This window comes from Bidens hawaiensis, unplaced genomic scaffold, assembly GCF_021521415.1.
Source record: "Bidens hawaiensis isolate Kalapana, Puna unplaced genomic scaffold, B.hawaiensis_p1.1 tig00005851_1, whole genome shotgun sequence".
NCBI lineage: Eukaryota > Viridiplantae > Streptophyta > Magnoliopsida > Asterales > Asteraceae > Bidens > Bidens hawaiensis.
Genome location: NW_027491385.1, coordinates 1,343,255 through 1,361,015, shown reverse-complemented (window position 1 = coordinate 1,361,015; position 17,761 = coordinate 1,343,255). Strand labels below are relative to the sequence as shown.

The following is a 17,761-nucleotide window of genomic DNA, read 5'->3' as shown; positions in this document are numbered from 1 at the left end:
TGTGATATCACTGCTTGTAACTGTCAATGATTGAGTGTGAATGAATGTGTCATCAAAGTGGAGTTGATGCTGTATTTATAGTGCTAGGGTTTCCACTGATTGGGCTCAGCCTCGTTGGCCTCCTCCAATCGCACTGCGCCATGTGTCCTCTGGGACACCTGGCGCTTTCTCGTTGGTTGTAATCATGTGGTAGCACATGTGTCATGCTGAGTTGTCGACCTTTCATTTGGCAGCTGTCAACATCAGCATATTCTTACTCCTTAAAAAGATGCCTTCTAGAAGATTGTCTGACGTGCACAATCAAGGTTGCCCTAATCCTGATTTGGATAAGGACGAGGTTGATTATGTGCACGTGTGATATGCGCCCATCCTGAGGATGCGCGAAGTCTTCTTTTTATTCTCACGCGCAGATATTTCATGCGCAGGTGTGATATGCACGAGCGTGTGATATGCGCCACGCGCTGGTGCGCCACGCGCATATGTGACGCGCGAGCATATGTGATGTGCAAGAGCATGCGATATGCGCCGCGCGCATATGTGATGCGCGAGCATATGATGCCTGAGCATGTTTTGTATGCGCCATGCGCCTGGGTTTTGGCTTTGTGCCTTCATAATGTCTTTATCTTGTGGGTTGACCCGCCTTGCTTGGTGTTGAGGCGGGTACATACCTCTTCAAGCCCCCCCAGTCTAATGTGTGTCTTATGTCGCGCGAGCGCGGTAAGATAGATATTAGACTCACTGAATTGTCCTTTTGTAGGGGGTTTTGTCGTTTTCTTGGTTGTTTCCATCGTCGCGCGAAGTTCTATCCATTTGGTTGAAAACGAAAGGTCCGAACACGTGGTTGGTTGGTGATGACGTGCGCCGTAAACATGTCAGACGTTTCGTGTGCTCGAGGTGCTACAGTTGCCTTTCACGTCCCCTCACAGCTGTCTTGAACACGTGTCGCACTCGCATTGGTTAGTACCTGCGAGTGGGGGCGCGTGTCTGTTCCGTGGCAGGTCGGTTTGTCACCTCACACAGCTGTTAGGGACACGTGTCGCGCCTTCGTTGGGTTGCCCCTGCGAGTGGGGGCGCGTGGAATCCGATCAGCTGCCACTTTTCTCTCTCCTGGTCCTATAAAAGCAGGCCCTTAGGAAATTTTTATCTTCATCTTCATTGTTGCTAAAATTCAAATTTCTGCTTTCACATTCTGATTTGAGTGTTTTCATCGATTCGAATCCTCGATTATCGGCTATTACAGTTGTATGTCTGATAGTTCATACTCGTCTAGCCCTTCAATCACCTCCGTTGCCTCTCGAAGACGCCGTGTGAAATCTGTGGTGATGTCGACATTGAAGCAAAAAGGAAAGGGGAAGAAGGTTGTTGAAACCACATCGGAGGAAGTAGGGAGGACCAAGGCCACCAAAAGGTGGAATGAAATCCCCTGCAAATTGAAGCAGGCCGATCTCGACAACCTCATCGCCTCTCAGGGCTTTCCCACCCTGTTTGGCTGCATGTTGCCTAGGTCCGGGCAAACGGCGGCGGACCCGCCTGCCGGCTATATATCCCTATATAGCCACTTTTTCACCCACTGCAACCTTCGTCTCCCGATGACAAGGTTTGTGGGTGCACTGTTGAAGTTCTATGGGATTCACATATCCCAAGTCCATCCGTTTGGACTCGTGCGCGTGACTCACTTTGAGTTCATGTGCAAATCCCAGCGCGAGGAACCCACTCCTCGGCGCTTTCAATATTTTTATAAGGCCAAGATCCAAGACAATTGGATCTCTTTTATTCCTCGCAGTCAGAAGGTGAAGTGCTCCACTGTTTCATTCAAAAGCCTTCATGACTGGTCTGAGAGGTTTTTTTACATTAAGGCCGGTGTGATCCCCATCCGTATGACCATGCGCTCTATCACTTCTGCGCCTGCGGATGAGGATGTCCTCAAGAACCCAACTGGCGCGTGGGTTAAGAAACTGACCGCCGAACCATCCCCCGCGAAGAAAATTTGCGAGGAGGCACTGGTTGGGGTCGGCATGAGCAGGCTCTGGGCCGACAGCGCGCTTGAGCCCGTTATCCAAGTCGACGGGTTGTGTAAGTTTTTTTTTTTTTTTTTTTTTTTTTTTTTTTTTTTTGCGCGAACATCGTTCTTTTGCTGATATCATTTAACTTGTCTTTGCGCAGTCACCAAGGATTACATCCTTGCCGCTTATGATGAACATGTGGAGGGCGGCTCCGTCGAACTTGGCGTTGGGGAGGTTGGTTTCCCGGATCGCTTTGATGACATGTTCATCCCAGTGGATCTGGATTTTGATTTTGACGGTGACGCGCCTGGTAAGCCTTCGCACTCCTGGTCATTCCTTTAGAATACCCAAGTTTATTAACAGTTCTGTCGCTTGTTTTTGTAGATGCGCTTGAAAACTACGAGCTAGAGCTCGCGGAAGAGGAGGAGGAGGAGGAGGAGGTGCCTCTACTAAAGCGCAAAGCTAAGGGGAGATCTGGCGCAGGGGCCAGTAAGAAACAAAGGAAAGATGACACCCCTGTCGCTCATCCCCATGCTCAAACAAAGGGACCAAAGGAAACCCAGGTGTTTACCACCAAGGTCTCTTTATCTTCCCTCCCTGTGAAAGTGGGCAGGCCTCCTGTCCACTTGAGGTATGGTGCCGTCGCCTCCTCCGTTCGCGCTGCTGAAGAGAGAAGCCGCGGCGCGCCTGCAACAGGTATACTTTGCTTATCTTCATCTGATTGAGTTGTTATTAAACCGTTGGTTATTTGAATGTTTGCAGAGCAGGCGTCGGTAACAGATCAGCCGCAGGCGCCACAAGGTGCTACGGCTGCGCCGGGGACTCCATCGAAGTCCCCTGTTCTACCCTCTGAAAAGGGTAGAATGAATTTTATGGCGATGTTCGACGCGCGAACAGAGTTGCGCCAAGGTAAGTTTTGCACATTTGTCTTCTGAATTTTTCCTTTTGGACTTAGTCATAAACCATTTTTCCTTGTTTATTTGTTCATAGGAGTTGTAGCTGGCACAACAGTTGCTGGTGATACTCCTGGCGCCGCTGCCGGCGCCGCTGGTTCTGGTCCTGCTCCTGCTAGTGCTGAGTCTCCCCTTGTTGGGATAACCAAGGAGCAGGAAACCTTACTGCGCGCCGAACTTGCGGCGTCGAGACCTCCCTCGCCTCCTCCCGCGCGAAGCCCTCCCCGCGAGGCTGACTTGGAGCCTTTCAGGTCGCAGGAGAAGAGGCCTGTTGAAGAAGATGAGGGGGACGAGGGGGTTCAAGTTGAAGACTCCTTGGGAGATCGCGCCAGCCCTGCGATGCCGCAAGTGTTTGCAGCGCAGACCTCTGGTGGGGCTGGCGCAGACATTCCTGCTTCATCCCCGCAGGTATGTATTGATTTGTTAGTCCGCTGCGCGTATCTCCATATAAGTATGTTTTATGACTTAGAACTTTTCTTGTGTTTTTGCAGGAAGGTGACCACGTTTACCGCCCGAGATGGAATATTAATGAAGAAAGTTCCTTTCAATCCATGGGCGTATGCGAGGACTTCTGGGCTCATGCCGTGCCTCCTACTGAAAGGAGGTATCAAGAGGAGCGCACTCGCGCGGACTTGCTGAACGACCATGTTTTCGCTGGGTCGGCTTTTTTCGCTGCTTCCCAAGAGCTTCGTCGTGATTATATTAAAGTACGCGACGCTCTTGTGGAAGCCCAGCGAGAGGCTAAGGTGGCCGCCTGGAACCTGTCTGATGCTCGCGCGCGAGCTGAGAAACTCCAGGCGGAGCTCAGTGAAAACCGAGCAAGTGCCAACACCGCATACATCAAGCGCGGGCATGAGCTCCAAGCTGCGCGGGAGAAGCAGCAGTTAGCGGAGGCCGAAGTTGCCAAGTACGCGCGCAGAGTGCGTGTCTTGGAACAGCAGGCCGAGGCGCGTGACCAAGCTATCATCCAGAGTATTACTGAGAAATCATCTCTGGAGAGCGAGGTTGCGCGCCTGAAAAGGGATTTGGCGGCCGCGCAGGCCGATAGAGATGAGGCCTTGGCCACGGCGGCGTCTAGCCAGGAAGCACTTGGTGCTGCGCAGGCGGAAAAAGAAAAAATTTTGGCGGCAGCAGCGTCTGATAAGGAGGAACTAAAAAAGGCTAAGGAAACTGTTGAGTTATTAAACTCTCAGGTTCCTGCCCTCGAGACGTCTGTTGCTGGCCTCGCGCAGGATCGCCAATGGCTGGTGTCACAGGGCATGGCTCGCTGCGCTTTGGCGATGAAATATTCCGCCGAGTTTCAAGCCCTTGTGATGGACTGCAATGCCGCCGCGCGCTTGGTTGGCCGAGCTGAAGGGTTTACGGATGGGTATGAGTATGGCATGTTGAGGAAGAACCCATCCGAGTACCCTTACAAGAGCGATGCGGCCTGCGCGGACATGGCCACGGTGGGGGAAAAGTATATGAATACTCCCATCCCCATCCTTATGCAGGTACCTTGATCCTAATGAGTTTTACTTTACTAACTTTTCTAAGTGTTTTGTACTCATTACTTTTCTAATGATTTACAGATAGCTGCGCTTGCTGACCAGCCCGACCTCGGCGCACTAAAGAAGTTGCTTGATGATTGCGAGAGGGCTGGTGGCGATGATGGTGGCGCGGGGGATGTTGCCCCTGCCAGCGGCTCTGGCGCGGCGAAAGAATCTGCTCGTGACACCGTTGTGATCGAAGACTCCAATGAGGAGGAAGAACTTGACTATGGTCAGTTTGGAGATGAAGAGCAGACCGCGCCAGATGCTGCGCGAGATGATGAGGGTGATGAAGCGGCTGACGTCGACGTGGAGACTTGAGAAGCCCTTCATCAAATTTTGTATATTTATCTTTTATACTTGTAGTTTGTAACTCATCATACTTGTAAATTTCGATCCAATGAAATGAAACTTGTTATCGCCTTTTCGTATCTTGCGCATTTCCATTCATCTCTTCATGTTTGGTTGTATAGATATAAGATATGCTTGAACGTTAAAATAAGAACAAGGTTGTAAGGAAATTATTCACTTAACCTCTGTTCTATTTTGTTTGTGGTTCTCGCAGTATCTTGCTCTTGCTGACATGCGCGCTAATTTTTCGTTATTTCTTTTTCGCGCGTTGGTGTCACGCGGTATGGAAGTATGAGTTTAGCCATTACATGTCAGCTTGTGTTACTCAGATATCCACTATGGTTCCGCGCGCGGCCTCGACCTGAGACCTTAACATGATATGGCATGTACTTTGCCTTAGTTTTGTTTAAGGATTTTTATGATCAGGCTGCGCGGGGTGTAAGATGGATGTATGTGAGTGTTTTGAGCTAAGGCTCTTTGTTTTGGGCTAAGGCCCTGACGATTTTAGAGTTAAGACTCATTAACGTGTTTGAGCTAAGGCTCGTAATTTTGGGCTAAGGCCCTGACGTTTTAGAGTTAAGACTCGTTAACGCGTTTGAGCTAAGGCTCGCGCATGTATGTTTTACTTCGCTTTATTTTGTTTTGAAGTCAATATAGTGTTGTCATATTGTTCCAATTTAATAAAGGAAGTGTGAAACATGTATGCAAAGGTAATAGAACAAATATTGAAAGATAGCGCGACAAATATTGAAAGATAGCGCGAATCATCATTCATGATGGCTTGAAAGCCTTGATTACAAATTTGAACTTTTTACATGAAGCATTTTGTAAGTTGTGTCGCGTTCCACGCGCGCGGTATCTTTTTTCCCTTCAAATCTTTTAAAGCGTACGCGCCTTTCCCCAAATCTTCTGAAATTTGATAAGGTCCTTCCCAATTGGGAGACATTTTTCCTGGGGGTATTGCGCGACTAGCTTCATTGTTTCGAAGGACAAAATCATTTTTCTTGAAGTGGCACTCTTTAACGCGCTGATTATAATATTTTTCCAGCTTTTTCTTGTATCTGGCTTCATTAATGATAGCCGCTTCTCTGCGCCCTTCAAGCAAATTAAGGTCCAATCTTCTTTCGCGCGCGTTATCAGTTTTGCTCATCATGAGTACCCTATGGGATGGGCACCCAATTTCCGCTGGGATCATAGCCTCTGTCCCATAGGTTAGGCTGAACGGTGACTCGCCGTTGCTAGTTTTGCTTAATGTCCTGTGCGCCCACAGGACATTAGGTAACTCTTCGACCCAAGAATGGGATTCTCCCTCCAATCTTTTCTTCAGCCCATTTAGCAAACTTTGATTCGCGCGCTCCACTTGGCCATTCCCCTGAGGGTGGTAGACGGACGTGAAGATTTGGTTGATGTGCAATTCTTTGAGCCAGCTTGACATCTTCCTGTCAGTGAATTGTTTGCCATTGTCGCTCACAATTTCCATAGGAAGGCCAAAACGGCAAATGATGTGGCTCCAGATAAATTGCTTCATCGCCTCAGCTGTGATTTTTGCTAGTGGCTTGGCTTCAACCCATTTTGTGAAATAGTCTATCGCCACTACCAAAAATTTCACTCGCCCTTGCGCTTGCGGCAGGGGCCCCACAATATCAATGGCCCATTTGTGGAAAGGCCATGCGGAGGTGACTGGAATCAAGTTGTTCTTTGGACGCATGGTGTTTGGCGCGTGGCTCTGACATGCCTTGCATTTTTGGATTTCTTTTAGCGCATCCAAGTACATGCCTGGCCAATAGTAGCCTGAGCTCATCGCCTTGGCAACCACCATGCGCGGACCAGCGTGAATTCCACAGATTCCTTCATGAATCTCCCTAATCACATAGCTTGCTTCTTCCGCATCCAGGCATTTCATGAGCGGTCCAAGATAAGAGCGCCGATACACTGTACCATCAAGTAGTTCATAGTTCTGCGCCTTGTGTCTTATCTTTCTCGCCTGTGCGCGATCATCCGGTAACTTCCCCTCTTTCAGGAATTCCATTATTGGAGTTATCCAGGATGAAGGAGTTGTATGAATTACCAGGACCGATTGCGTTTGCACTGACGGGCTGCTCATTATTTCCACCCTGACATCTTTGCCAAAGTGATCAAAATTAGTTGATGGCATTTTACTCAACGCGTCTGCGGACTTGTTTTCGCTTCGCGAGATGTGTATGATTCTGAAGAAGTCAAACTGCTCAACGAGCTTTTTTGCCTGCTCTAGATACAGAGGCATTGTGTTCTCCTTGGCGTCATATAGGCCGTTGACCTGAGCAGCTACCAAGTAAGAATCAACATGCGCCTCTAGTCTTTTAACCCCAAACTTGCGCGCGATGCGCAGACCAGCCAGCAGGGCTTCATACTCAGCCTCATTGTTGGTACTCTTGAAGTCCAACCTGATAGCATAAGTATATTCATGATTATCAGGGTCCACCAGTTTGAGACCTGCGCCAGACCCTTCGCTGTTGGAGGCTCCATCAGTGAATAGCCTCCAAACATCTTCTTCATCATTTGGTCGCGGAGGGTCTACCTCGCGCTGAGCTTCTTCAATCTTTCCCTCTGGGATTTCCGTGATGAAATCCGCCAAAACTTGACCCTTTATTGCTGGACGGGGCTTATAAGTGATCGTGTGTTCACCTAATTCCAGCGCCCACTTTGTCAGCCTTCCGGAGAGCGCGGGACGTCGCAAGACTTGCTGGATGTTGTAACCAGTCAGTACTTCAATAGGATGACCATTGAAGTATCTATGGAGCTTGCGCGACGCGTGTGTTAGCGACAAAACTAACTTTTCCATGATGGAATAGCGCGTCTCAGGGTCTGTGAGCACCCGACTCACATAGTATATCGGCGTTTGTATCCCCTTGCGATCCACCAATAATACTGCGCCGATCGCGCGGTCTCCAGCTGACAGGTACAATGTAAGGGTCTCGCCAGGAAGTGGAGCTGTGAGCGCTGGCAATTTAATGAGACATTCTTTTATCTCAGTGAAAGCTTGCTCAGCCTCAGGCGTCCACTTGAATTGGCTCTTCTTCAAACAGTTCCTCAAGGTGTTAACGAATGGAGTAGATTTGCTGGCGTGGTTAGCTAGGAACCTGTTGATTGACACCAATCTACCACTCAGCTTCTGAACCTCTTTCATGGTGGCTGGTGAAGGCATGTCAAGGATGGCTTCCACCTTCTCAGGATTCACCTTGAAACCATCCTTAGTGACCATTACACCAAGAAATTTCCCCTCTTCCGCGCCGAAAGTACATTTGCTCGGGTTGAGCTTCATGTTAACTTCCGTTAGGCGCTGAAGAGTTTCCTCGATGTCGTTGAGCATTTGTCTCTCCTCCCTGCTCTTGATCACCAAATCATCAACGTAGACTTCTAGATTCCTTCCGATTTGTTCATTGAAAACAGAATCCATAAGTCTCTGATAGGTGGCGCCCGCATTCTTTAAACCAAAGGGCATTTTTGTGTAACAAAAAACACCCTTGTCGGTTCTGAAGGCCGTCTTGTCTTCATCCTGTGGTGCCATTTGAATCTGGTGATAGCCTTTGTAGGCATCCAAGAAACATTTGAGTTTGAATGGCGCCACGGAGTCCACCTTTGCGTCGATGTTTGGTAGTGGGTAACAGTCTTTCGGACATGCTTTGTTGAGGTCCTTGAAGTCAATACACATCCTCCATGACCCGTTGCTTTTCTTTACCATCACAGGATTGGCTACCCACGTCTGGTATCGGATCGGGCGGATAATGTTTGCGCGCAACAGGTCCTCAACTTGCTCATTCATGGCCTTCGCCTTTTCATCCCCCATGATTCTCTTCTTCTGAGCAATTGGCTCCACCGACTTGAACGTGTTAAGAGAATGTTGCGCCAAGTCTCGCGGTACTCCCGTCATATCGGAGTGTTGCCACGCGAAAACCGACGTGTATTTTGTGAGCAACTTTTTCATTTTCAATCTCGTTTCGTCTGAAATGGTAGCGCCAATTGTGACCGTTTGCTCTGGGAATTTTGGGTTTAAAATCCACTTCTCTGGCGCATTGTCAGCCATTGTAAGTTTCATTCTCCCTTCCCGCGGCGTGCTTGTCACTGCGCACAAATGATCGCGGTAAACAAATGCTACGCCTGTTGGTGTAGGGATCCCCAATGCGCCGTGCGCTGGCGACGGTACAGCATTAAATTGGGCAATCGTTCCCCTACCCAGGATCATATTGTGGCATGACGTGGTGGGCAAGACCAAGAAGTTGACAACTTCGGCTCGCTTGTGCTCATCATCCCCCATAGTTAGTTCAAATTGAATCTGGCCTAGGGGATGTATGATTTCATTTGAGACACCACAGATTGGTGCGTTCACAATTTCGAGCCGAGCTTGGTCTGCCGGGTCTAACTTTCTGAAACACTGCTCATACATAATGTCAGATTCGCTTCCAGTGTCCACCAGGACCTTTGACACTTCGTAATGAGCAATGTGTGTGGTAATAACGAGAGGACTGCTTATTGAAGGGCCTCCCCTGATTCTTGGGAAGATGACTTGCTGCTCGCGCCAATCTCCGTGAATTTGCGCGCTTCTCTTTCTTGACGTCTGCCCTTGTCGTCCCCCCTCAGCCACACAGATTCTTTTGTACTTCTTGCTGGCAGAGGCTCCCTCCGGTTGCTCATCTTCTATTCTTTGGTTTTTTACCAAGTGAGCCAGCCTGCCAGACTTTACATCCTTCTCGATCGCATCCTTTAAATGATGGCATGCGTCGGTGTTGTGGCCCGGGGACCTGTGAAATTCACAATATTTACCACTGTTTTGCGGCCCCTTGTAGTGTAGTTGCTTGGGAGGCTTGAATTGGACATTCTCAGTACTTAACACCTGTGAAGGTGTTTTAGTGAGGGGAGTCCATATTCTTGGCAGAGGTCTGCTAGGATCTCTGCCGCCCTCCCTCTTGTCACCCTCCCCGTGTTTACGAGCATCCTTTTGGGGCTGGGGTGAGCTTGGTTGCGCTTGTTTTTCCGCGGAAGAAAAACTTGTTGGCTGCAACCTGGACCATACAGAGTTCTGTTTGGCCCTCTTCTCTTTGCTGCGCGGTGATTCAGCCTGATGCGCTCTTTCTCTTGCCCTATCTTGGGCAATCTGTTTCTCATTTCTCGCGAAAACTCGCGATGCCTCCATTAACTTGGCCCACGTGGTGGGCATACCATCTTTGCTTACGAGAGCTCGTCGTAACTGATCACTGCGCGCGCCTTGTATAAAGGCCACGCGCAGGAGCTGCTCAGTTATGCCCCCGATTGCCAGGGACTCCTGATTGAAACGAGTGATGTAATCTTCAATCGTTTCATCATTCCTGCGGATGCAGTGCATGATGTCATCAGGATCGCGCGTGTGCCTGCGCTGCTGTACGAAGTGGGCCTGGAACTTTTCTAATAGTTCCTCGAACCCATCAATTTGCCCTGTCGGCAAGCTCTCGAACCATACTCGCGCTGCGCCCGTGAGGCAGCGGGCAAACATATGACACCATGTTGGCATCGTCCAGCTCTCTAGGTTTCCCGTGTTATAGAAACCTTGCAAAAAGTCATCTGGATCTGTCGTGCCATCATATTTCCCCAGACCACTTGGCATCTTGGTCTTGTGCTGGATGGGAGCCTGCGCGATGCGCGCAGTAAACTTTGAGTGTTTTACCAGGATGGCTGGTCTGTAGGGTGTGGTTACGTCCACTTGCCCTCTGACCGGTGGGCTGTATGGCATGTGCAGATCCGGATCTGCTCTGGCTCCTGGCGCCATGTTCACAGGCGCGCGGAGCTGCGAGCCTCCTGCATGAGTATCCCTTGTCTTTCTCATGCTATGCACCTCTTCATCACTGAACTCTGTGTGTGCAGTGTGAACAGAATGCCCTTCTTCCGGCGCGCGCGGCCTTTTTGTGGGCTGCTTCTCCATCGCTTGCCTTTGTGTTTGGTCGGCTAGCTTCTTCTGTTTGATCATTTCAGTGTACTTTTCCATCAGACGCCGCTGCTCATTTATGAGCCATTCATTCGGATCGTCTGCTTCATCTTCTGGACCCATTGGTCCCTTCAGCTTCGCGCCGGCCATATTTTGTAACGTGTGATCGTCTGGAGGAGTTTCAGTCTGGCCGTGAGGGGTTGTGACGAAGGGACGGTTGCTGGTGGTACGCGTAGAATCACGCGGAACCCTCAGAACCTGCTGTCCGTCGTTAACACCCTCACGTTCAATATCCTCCAGAGCTTGATCAACGTTACGAACTCCAGAAACCATGGTGATTGAATTTTTTAGATCTGGATGAGATCTGATTGCCGTTTGTAACAGTGGATGGCGCCAATGAAGAAACGTGGATCTACTCACTGGTAGCAGATCTACTTTCCTCGGGTGTGATTAAACTATTTCACCGATGGTTCTTCTGGATCCGAGTTCTTCCACCTACAAAATGAACAGCGCCGTTACTTACCCCTCAGAAAGGGACAGAGGGGTCCTCTTTGGGGTAACCCTCCGGCGTGAGAATCAGTATCTTTTGGAGAAGATAATAATGTTTGTAGGTAAGTCAATCTCCAGAGTATTGCTGAATCGCTGAATACCCTTGATGATGTGACTGTGTGTTTTTCTGTAACTGACTGTGAGTGAATATAATTCAATATGATTGAATGTGATATCACTGCTTGTAACTGTCAATGATTGAGTGTGAATGAATGTGTCATCAAAGTGGAGTTGATGCTGTATTTATAGTGCTAGGGTTTCCACTGATTGGGCTCAGCCTCGTTGGCCTCCTCCAATCGCACTGCGCCATGTGTCCTCTGGGACACCTGGCGCTTTCTCGTTGGTTGTAATCATGTGGTAGCACATGTGTCATGCTGAGTTGTCGACCTTTCATTTGGCAGCTGTCAACATCAGCATATTCTTACTCCTTAAAAAGATGCCTTCTAGAAGATTGTCTGACGTGCACAATCAAGGTTGCCCTAATCCTGATTTGGATAAGGACGAGGTTGATTATGTGCACGTGTGATATGCGCCCATCCTGAGGATGCGCGAAGTCTTCTTTTTATTCTCACGCGCAGATATTTCATGCGCAGGTGTGATATGCACGAGCGTGTGATATGCGCCACGCGCTGGTGCGCCACGCGCATATGTGACGCGCGAGCATATGTGATGTGCAAGAGCATGCGATATGCGCCGCGCGCATATGTGATGCGCGAGCATATGATGCCTGAGCATGTTTTGTATGCGCCATGCGCCTGGGTTTTGGCTTTGTGCCTTCATAATGTCTTTATCTTGTGGGTTGACTCGCCTTGCTTGGTGTTGAGGCGGGTACATACCTCTTCACTAACAATTCGATCATTTTTGGAGTGATAAATTCATTCTAGCATTGCCGATCCATGCAAATCCGCTACGCCAAAAAGCCCCCATGAATCTTAACAAACTGATTTTAAAAAATTAATAAAAAAACGTGATGCATGAGATTTACCCCGACATATGACACTTTAACCAAGCGTCTAATCTGTCAGTGATTAGTAACATCTGTCCGATGTGATTGATGGAAATTACTAGATATTACAAATAAAAAAGTCAAAAGATTTTTTTATGTAATTTTGTAGAAGATAAGTAAAGTATTTTGTTAATGTGGAAGCTTGGTATCGTAATTGGATAGGTTTAATATGAATTAATAAAATTATTTAATTCATTGAGTTGGAAATTGATTTACACATCAAGATAATTTTTAAAAAATCACTTACGTCTATAAAAGAAACTATCCCATACATCTCCCACTTAGATCCTCTGGCGACTTTATGGGCCGTAGAATGGTAGATTCATGTATTCAACTGCATGTGGCAATGCACTAATTAATGCTTATACCGCAAGTATATGGTCTTTCTTTTTCTAAGTTGATTGTGTGTCTTATTCATCTACAATTTAGGGTTGATTACATATATTAATCTCAACTTTTGATAACTTAGTTCTAATTCTACATTCAGTTCTAACACTTATAGATTTTCTTCACTAATTTTACACGTATTTAACTAAAAATTTAGTCGATAGCAAAAGTTTACGGTTAAAACCACAATTTAAGCAAAAGTGTTACGCTTAAAGCCATAGTTTAACAAACAGTTGATAAAAAAAAAAGAAAAACCTAGTTGATCAAAAAATTATAAAAATAGCCTTGCTTCACTAATTTTACACGTATTTAACTAAAAATTTAGGTGATAGCAAAAGTTTACGGCTAAAACCACAATTTAAGCAAAAGTGTTACATTTAAAGCCATAATTTAATAAACAGTTGATAAAAAAATTATAAAAATAGCCTTGCTTTTTTAAATAAGTTACCAAAATAACTTTGACTTTCTGTCTTGCGTCAATTCTTCATCTCATGCGCCTTCTGCTTATCTCTTGAGCCATTATTTTCTTTCTTCTACATCATAAGACACAACGCATCACCTCATGCATCAATATGTGTAGGTAATGAGACCACACCGGTGTAATCTCCAACGCTACCATTTTTCCTGCGCCAAATGGGTTAAGTTGTAATCTACCAAGTTTCATTTTTAATAATTTTTTAATCAAACGACTATTTTGGTCATCCTCATCCCCACCAAAAAAATGTTAACTAACCTTAACAAAAATAACTATCTCCCAATATTTAACTTTAAAATTTGTTTTTTACGTGCACCTGAATTTAATAACTCTTTTTCATAAAATAGAGCATTAAACAATTTGAAAAAAGTGATGATAATTTCAAGAATTTAAAGATGAAATCTTTTGCTTTGTCTGCCTTCCATTTCCGTGTCACTCTCAATCTCTTGACAATTTTCGATTAGATCAACTTTCTTTGAACCCATGCACATAGTTTATTCAATATTTCCTAATATTATATTAGAACTAACAAATATGACTTGCTGAGCTTCATATTCAAATACAAAATAACAAACTATATATAATAAAAAAAATCAATGATGTGTAACAGAAGTCTTACATGTATATCTGTGTTAACAAGTTCTCAAATATGACTTTTATTCTTCTAGTTATTAAAAAACATTCTTAGAGATGTAAGTTTGGTAAAGAAACAATATTTATTTAATAGTTAACACATCTATATATATCCATTTGATATCCTTAGAGAAAACACAAATATTCAAAAATGCATTTGCTTCTACACCTAATTATTGCTTTTCTAGCTTTCATTTCTCATGAACACAAATCCATAGCACAATATGTACCACCTTATACTTCCATAGTTGTTCCAGTCACCAAACATACCGATGCCGCAAAGCCTCTATATAGCATCGAAATCATGACAGCATACGTAAACTCGCTATACTTGCGTGCAAACTTCCTTATAGACATCGACGCTCCATTCATATGGCACGAATGCATCGTGCAATGGAACATATATCCAGGCAGTTGTCCAAGCAACACACTTTGCACATCTCCTGTTACTTGCGAAGAGTTTCAATGCACCGATGTGCGAACTACTTACTCTTATGATCATAATCCTTCTTGCCCTCCGGTAACCAACAGTTCGACGTTACCTGGTTGGGGATTTTGTACATGTCCGGTTAATGTTATAGAACCCATTACCGGATCATGTAGCGAAGCCTTGCTCAATTATGACGAGTTCACGGTTAGCACAAGCAATGGTAGAAACCCTTTCACTGGTTTATATGGTGCTTACCCTAATGCAGCATGTGTTAATTCTTCTTCACTTGAATCATTCCCTAAAAATGTTACTGGAGTCATGGCATTTTCGTCCTCACCATACGCGTTACCAGCTTATTTATTCGAACCACTTAAAAAATCATTAGCTCTATGTTTGCCAAGCACTTCGAATTCGTCCGCTCCTGGAGTTCTTTTCGTCGGGTCTGGTCCTTATTACCTTATTCCCAATTCGAATGTTGATGTTCGAAGTTTACTTTCGTATACTCCGTTACTAAAGCATCCAGACTCTTTTGGATACTATATTGGTGTCAAGGCCATTGTGATCAATAATAAACCTATTGACATCACTGGGGATTTCTCTACTAAGCTTAGTACACTTGAACCTTACACTATCCTTAGAACCGATATTTATAATCGTGTGATTAAGACGTTTTCGATCTTTGCAATAGAAATCCCTCTAGCAAGACCAGTCACTCCTTTTAGGCTTTGTTACAAGACTAGTAACTACTTAAAGTTTCCCAATATTGATTTAAGTCTCCAGGATGGGAAGAAGTGGACTATAGAGATGGCTAACTCCATAAAACAAGTGACAAAAGACGTGGCGTGCCTAGCGTTTGTTGACGGTGGTGCGACAACTGAACAAGCGGTGGTGATCGGGACATATCAGTTCGAGGATAACTTTCTGGTGTTTGATTTACAGAACTCGACTTTTGGTTTTAGTTCTTCGCTGTTGAAGCAGAAAACATCATGTTCGAATTTCAACTTTACTATTACTGATGGCAATTGAAGCTATATGTAAGCATTTGCTGGACATGCATATGTATCCATAAATAGTTTGCTTTCTTGTTAAATAAATTCCTGTTCTATACTTCTATATATGTATGCATCTTACCAAGAATCGAATATGCAAATTTATGGCCAAGCGATCAAGTTTAACATTCGTCTTCAAATTAGACAATACTTCCATTGAAACAAATTCTGATAACCGTTTTCGAAAGCGAAACAAGTAACAAGAATTAGTCTCTTAAGCTGGTCCATGAGAAAAATAATAGCAAAGAGTCTTAAGAGAAATGGGAGGTTATTAACTAAAGACCAAAAATTTAATAAACGGGAAAATGACCAAAATAGCCATTTTGACCACTCACATTCCTAGACTAACTCTTCTTGTGGCAATCGTGACAAAACCGGATACACCTCAGTTTTCACCAATCGAATACGCGTTTAACTGCTTATTGCATAACGAACGAACGGATAACCGAACGGGTCTGGTTATGACCCAGATATCCTGGGGGGCCATCTATAAGTGATATACGTTTAATATAAGCTAATATATTAGTATTATGGCCTTAGTTCGATAGCAAACAAGTTAAACGAAAACATGCTCGTTTAACTACCCGCTATAGATTTAAACGCGAAAGACAGTTACAAACCAAGCATTGTATCATCCGTTAAGGCGGAAAATATTTACAAAACACTTAGTGGGAATGTTTTAAGCAATCCGTGAAAATATTTTCGATTTTTACAAATGAATACTATGTTTTTATAAATTTACACAAAAATGGCCGAAAAACACTCGTTTTCGTGCTGTTTGTCATACCTGATATATTTTTCGCGCCAAAAACCGAACATGAAATAAACATGAAATCGGGATTTCATATTTGGACACGCAAAACGAGACTAATGGGCCAAAATTGGGCCCAACAAGCCCAAGCCCACCAAAGTGGACTAAAAACACTTTATATTATTGTTATTTAGAAAATTTAATATATAATAAACCCTAGATATTTTATGATCAGAATTTTCCAGAAAACAACAAGTTATCTGCTGTTCTTCAGACTAGCCCCAAAAACCCTAAGTAAGTTTACTAAACTCATCATTTTTAACCAATTTTAAGGATGTTTAATACCATATAAACATGGTTTAATTGCCAAAAATCATTCCTAACCATGTAAAAATCCTAAAAATGGTCCATAAACATGTTTTGATTATACACATGGTAAGGAACCTGATTTGATAGTTTTTTTGGCGATAAACACGGATTAGAGGGTTTAAACGACGTTTTTACGGTTCAAAAGTTCGGTTTTATACCCTAACCGAAACCCTAAGTTAAGGGGCTGTTTTGTTGATGAAACTTGCTTGGTTTGTGATATAGGATTTGTATCTAGCCTGTATAGAAGCACAAGAGCTTGAAACCTTGATTAGAAAGGCGAAAACGAGCCAAACCCGCTAAGGAAATACCGAAACACCCGATTACGGGCTGTTTAGGTTAAGGTTGTGATGTGCATATTGTTAGGTTTTGAAATTTTTCAGGGACATCAGGGACCATATCATTGAGTCCTTGTCCAAATTTGGTAATTTTCCGACCATCCGAGAATATTTGACGAATTTATTACCGAATTGGGACGTTTAATTGGGAAAAATAGTTAAAATGCTTGAAAAATTATTAAATTTTGTGGGGAACTCAAATTTGGTATTGATCACATATGAAATTTGGGAGCAATTGGAAAAGTATAAGTGTGTTTTGTGCATATGCGTTCGTATGAGTTTTTATAGCCGAATTTGGTCCGAAAAAAATATTGAAAAAGGTTGTTACCTTCTAAAATTGATACAGATGGTTTTGGGATATAATTTGAGCATCCAGGAATTTTTGTGGAATTTTTGGAAATCGTTTGGGATAAACGGACGATTTTCAGGCTAAATATAGCAGGTTAAATGAATTTTTATAAATTAATAAACTTGTAAATAATTTCAGAAATATTTTTATAAAAATATACATATTTTATTTGATAAGTGGCTAAATTTTCATAATTTATGATTAACAGTTAATTAATTATGCTAATTTGAAAATTAAACAAATTCAATTCTGATAAAAACCGGCAAGTTCGTGATTAACGAACCTGCGGGAATATCGGAACATCAAGAGTGATCAAAAATCATATTCTTGGATTAATTAAGTAAAAATGAACCTTTTTATAAGAAACCTGGACAATCTGGATAGATTGTGCGCATTTCTCCTCAAATCAAACTGAATAAACAGAAACGGGCTCCGTAGCGAATCCGGAACCCCAATGTGTGATCTTTCTTTATAACTTAATCATTTTATCGACCAACACAATTACCCAAGCTTACTTCCCCATAACTGTTTTCTGAACGCATAAACGAACAACTTGGCCCAGCTGGGAAACGGGGAAACTGAGCCAAGTTCGGTTTTAAGTATTAGACATTGAACACAACCTAAGCCTATTAACACTTTCTGGACGTTCCAGCTATA

The 17,761-nt window shown here is 44.4% G+C and overlaps 1 protein-coding gene across 1 annotated transcript; it reads left to right on the top strand.

Annotated features, from left to right (window-relative positions):
- The first annotated feature begins 13,972 nt into the window (after positions 1-13,972).
- LOC143630877 (putative aspartic proteinase GIP2) lies at positions 13,973-15,277 on the top strand. Its single transcript, XM_077099773.1, has one exon. The coding sequence runs from the start codon at positions 13,973-13,975 to the stop codon at positions 15,275-15,277; it is 1,305 nt and encodes a 434-aa protein (XP_076955888.1).
- Positions 15,278-17,761: the final 2,484 nt, after the last annotated feature.

Bases quoted from the DNA above. Each gene is read 5' to 3' on its own strand.
- LOC143630877 (XM_077099773.1), top strand. From the start codon at position 13,973: ATGCATTTGCTTCTACACCTAATTATTGCTTTTCTAGCTTTCATTTCT.